This window comes from Triticum dicoccoides, chromosome 1B (assembly GCF_002162155.2).
Source record: "Triticum dicoccoides isolate Atlit2015 ecotype Zavitan chromosome 1B, WEW_v2.0, whole genome shotgun sequence".
Classification (NCBI taxonomy): domain Eukaryota; kingdom Viridiplantae; phylum Streptophyta; class Magnoliopsida; order Poales; family Poaceae; genus Triticum; species Triticum dicoccoides.
In genome coordinates, this window is record NC_041381.1 from 623,458,258 (window position 1) to 623,462,427 (window position 4,170).

The window sequence follows — 4,170 nt, forward strand, 5'->3', positions numbered from 1 at the left end:
GACTGGAGGCAATGGGGGCGGCGGGCTGGCACAGGCGCGGCGATGGCTCGGTCTCATGTGATATGTGGTGGCTCCCGCGGTCAGTGGATAGCTTGTGGTTCCAGCGCTGATGTGGATAAGTTGTGGGTCCCACGGTCAGTGGACAAGTTGATCAGTCCAGCGCTGACGTGGATAAGTTGTGGGCCCTGCTAACTCCCATAATCCAAATGGATAACGATCTGTCTTGTGCTTAAGGCCCGTGTTGCGTGCCGGCTATTATTGCCATGTAAAACGTTGCACCCAAGCTATTTTCATCAACTACGTTGCATCCTTTCTAATTCACGTCAAAAACGTCGCACAGGAGCTATTCACATGTTATATATTCACGCTCACTTCCTCTATTTTGTTGGCATGCACTGGTTTCCGCTTAATTCACCAGCACGTATTGATCCCAGCAACAAAATCAGACACTTAATTCAGGTATCGAATATTATAATTGCATGCATATTCGACAAAAGATCTAATTTTAGATTAAAAATTGCCTGCTCGGCGCTTCGGTCAAATACCACATGTTTTTAACTTAATCTCTACTTATAGCAAATTAAGCAGCAATCCAGGAGATAGTGCTACAGGTGCGAATGAAATGTCAATTACTATTTGTTCAACAGAACATCAAAGATTCAGCTAGCACACCAAGTGTTAAAAGAAGTCTAAAACTAAGAATGAAACACAGAGGCAACATTCTGCACCGCAAGACCAAATCATGCTGCACATGGCAGTTATATCCTATTTAGCAGGGCAACGCTTGCAACATTTGTTCTTTGCCTTGACGCTGCGCCAGGATCAATTTCGTAGCCAATGCACAGGTACACGTAATAAATAAATTAACTTGCATCTTCAATAAGTCTACCACACTCAGATCTTAAGATTTCTGTAGCTGTTCCTAATAGTACCGACTCATAGCAACTGACCCAAAGATAATTGACACAACTATTGGTCCCCATAAATGGTAAGCAATTTTTGATATAGCTCTTCTCAGTTTATTCCGCTTGATTCTACCGCGCGCCAAGCGAGACATGAACAAGGCTGGCCAATCCACCTCAAATGGGACAGCCATCGTGACAATGCCGCAAAACCAGTCGGTGACATTGTCCATCGCCCCAGTTTGGAGATGTACAATGTGCACGCAATCTTGATTGTCTTTGACAAGCAGTTTACCGCTTATCTCGCTCACGCACACACATTGCACCAGGTTGACCGCACTGTGCTTGGGTTGTTTTAGCTCAATCATCTTGGTGTAATGCCAGCAGTCTGCCGTGGCATCTTCACTCTTGTTGTCACCTTGATGTGTCCAGATCTCCAGCCCGGTGCAGTCCGTATATAAACCAAGCAACGATAGCTTCCCGTCACTGGTGACATTAAGCAGGGCACTGGAAAACTTGAGGCCGAGGTGGTTCGGTGTGACTGGTAGCTTAGTTAAAGACATCCGCGTGGTCTTAGCACACACATTGAGTGTGTAGAAGTTTGACATGTACCCAAAGAGCCAGTGTGCCATGCCTCGGCACACGACAATGTTGACCTGCTGGGGCACCACATGTCCGGCATAATCCACAGGTTTAAACCAGTTTATAGGCGTTCTCCAGCTCGACTCATTGGACGCGAACACGTGAAAATTGTACTGTGTGTCGAAGCTGATGATGAACACTTTGAAGGACGAGTAGACTGACGGCGCCGCCCCTCGCCGTTTGGCCGGGCAACAATCCGCACGGGTTACAATGGTACATCCATTTATTCGAGAAGACGTATTGTCGAATTTCAACGGAGGCAGCCGGCGACTTGTGCCGGCGATTGGATCGCACACTGTCAGGATCACGCTGTTGGGGGCGTCGAGTGAGACGGCGCACACAACAACAAGGCCACGGCGCGAGGTGAGCACCACTGCCTGGTTGCCCTGAGGCTGATCAGGGATGGCGAGGAAGCGCTGGCGCTCTCCGAGGGGGGACCATGGCACCGGGGTGAAGGACGGCATGGGCGTAGCCGTAGAGCTCCCTTCTGTTGGTTCTTGACGGGGCTGTTGCACCGCAAAGAAGCCGAGTAGGGAGGACTGGTGGCTCACGCTCTCCGGCCAGCGGCGGCGGAGAAAAGACGGCTCGGCGATGAGGAGGTGGCATCGTTTGCACGTCGCGGCGCAGCGGAAGAGGGCTGCCACATCCCTCACGCGCAACAGGATCTCCACCACCACGTCGTCGGGAAGCGTCTCCATCGATCCTCCTCCTGGGGCCGGCGCGCGGTGCACTTGCGAGCGAGAGATCGACGTGCGATCGTGCGTTTCTTCCCGTATTCTTTTATCTAGACCTTTTTCCAGAGATTTGATCCTTCCCGTATTCTTTTCCAATGAGGTATCGTGGTACAACTTTCTTTCTCGAGACTTGTGGAGAGTACCCAGAGTGACGTGCGAGATACAGTGGTATTTTTTTTTTATAATTGGTACTCCCTCCGTTTCAAAATAGATAATCCAACTTTATACTAAAGTCTATTTGGATTCAGATATTTGTTTTCTGTTGAGTTTGGTTTCTGAGAGAGTGAATTCTGGTTTTTACCCCCTATTTTGACATTTTTGACACTAATTACTCCATTTAGCGAGATTTCATCTGTTTTACCTCATTTAACAAAAACGTTGCCACAATTTATCCTGTTTAAAATTTTGTGAGCATTCTGACCGGTCGGTCACAATTTTTAGGTCGTCCAGCTGGCAATGCCACATCAGTGTTTATTGCTGACTATTTTTCTTATTGATGAACCAACTTCTTCCGACCGGCTCTGCCCCATGGCGGTCGCTCACGTCACGTCGAACGCACAACGCCCAAGTCGGCCGCATGCCACGCTCGCCTCTCATGGCTTCTCCTTTGCATTGCTCGCCCCCAATCAAACATGCAAACTGATTTCAGTATAAGAACATCAAATTCCTATAGCTGCATCATCTGTTAACTCAACCATGGAGTTCCCGTTGGCCACCTTCTTTTGATAATAAACGTTGTCCAAAGGGTTGGAAACTAATTCCTTGATCTTCTCCTTTATATGAAAATAACTAATGAAATCCCTCTCAATCATCTCTGGCGCTGGATTCTTGTATCCACGAACATGTAAAACATGCCTAGCACTGCACATCTTGGTTGCCATCCACTTTGGCAAGAAAAATAAAAATGAGTTAGTGGCTGCAATCATAATAAATCATAATATACTCTAATAAGGTAAATAAACATGTTTCAGCATGCATCATAAGATACAAAGATCCAAATTTCCTTTACAGCTAGCAAGTAGCAACAGATGGTATCACGTGTACATATATTAACACTCTTCCGCTCAATATATTTGCTACCTAGATATTCAGATATGTAGGTGTATCCGAGTTAGTAAAGTAGTATATTTACACCACTTTAATCTAATGCATAGAACCATGCATACTTCAGATATTTAGGCCGTATATAATAACTGAAGAAACATATACATGATTTTAAATTATATCAGTAACAATTTCTCCTATAATTTATTAAATGGCAATATGCCATGCTGATCAAGTATAATCGTCCCATCAGAATACTTCAAACCAGAAACGAGTTGAGTAGGGAGAAAAATAGGCAGGAAAAAACTGTCAACGTGGCAAGCTAGCCGGTCAAAACGCACATAAAAATTAAAACAAGGTAAATTGTGGCAACACTTTTGCTAAATAGGGTAAAACATATGAAATCCCGCTAAATGAGGTAGTTGGTGTCAAAAATGTCAAAACAGGAGGTAAATACCAGAATTCAATCTTTCGGAGATGTGCGTGGATAAGCAGCCTAAACCCATCCGCTGGCACCGTGTGGTTTTCATTTCCAACGTATTTTATCAAAATTCACAAAACAATTTTATCAAATTTTTGAAAATTCAGTCATTTCAGTAGGTACTAAAATAATTGCCTAGCTGCCAGTCAAACTATTTCGGCAATTACGGTAGTACACATAAATTCAAATACTTATCAAATAGTTTTTTGAAAATTTGCAGACCTCAATGAAATTTTGCTAGAACTTTTGGCCAACATAAATAAAAACCAAAATCACATAAATTCAATGAAATCCCTTGATTTCGGCAACGGGTTAAATGAGTTTGAAATTGAAATGCAAAACCATGGCAAGCACTAGCTCATCACAT

At 44.6% G+C, this 4,170-nt stretch overlaps 1 protein-coding gene across 1 annotated transcript; it reads right to left on the reverse strand.

Moving 5' to 3' along the window:
• Window positions 1–922: 922 nt before the first annotated feature.
• On the reverse strand, window positions 923–2,242 carry LOC119350726. The gene has a single exon (XM_037618416.1). The coding sequence runs from the start codon at window positions 2,240–2,242 to the stop codon at window positions 923–925; it is 1,320 nt and encodes a 439-aa protein (XP_037474313.1).
• Window positions 2,243–4,170: the final 1,928 nt, after the last annotated feature.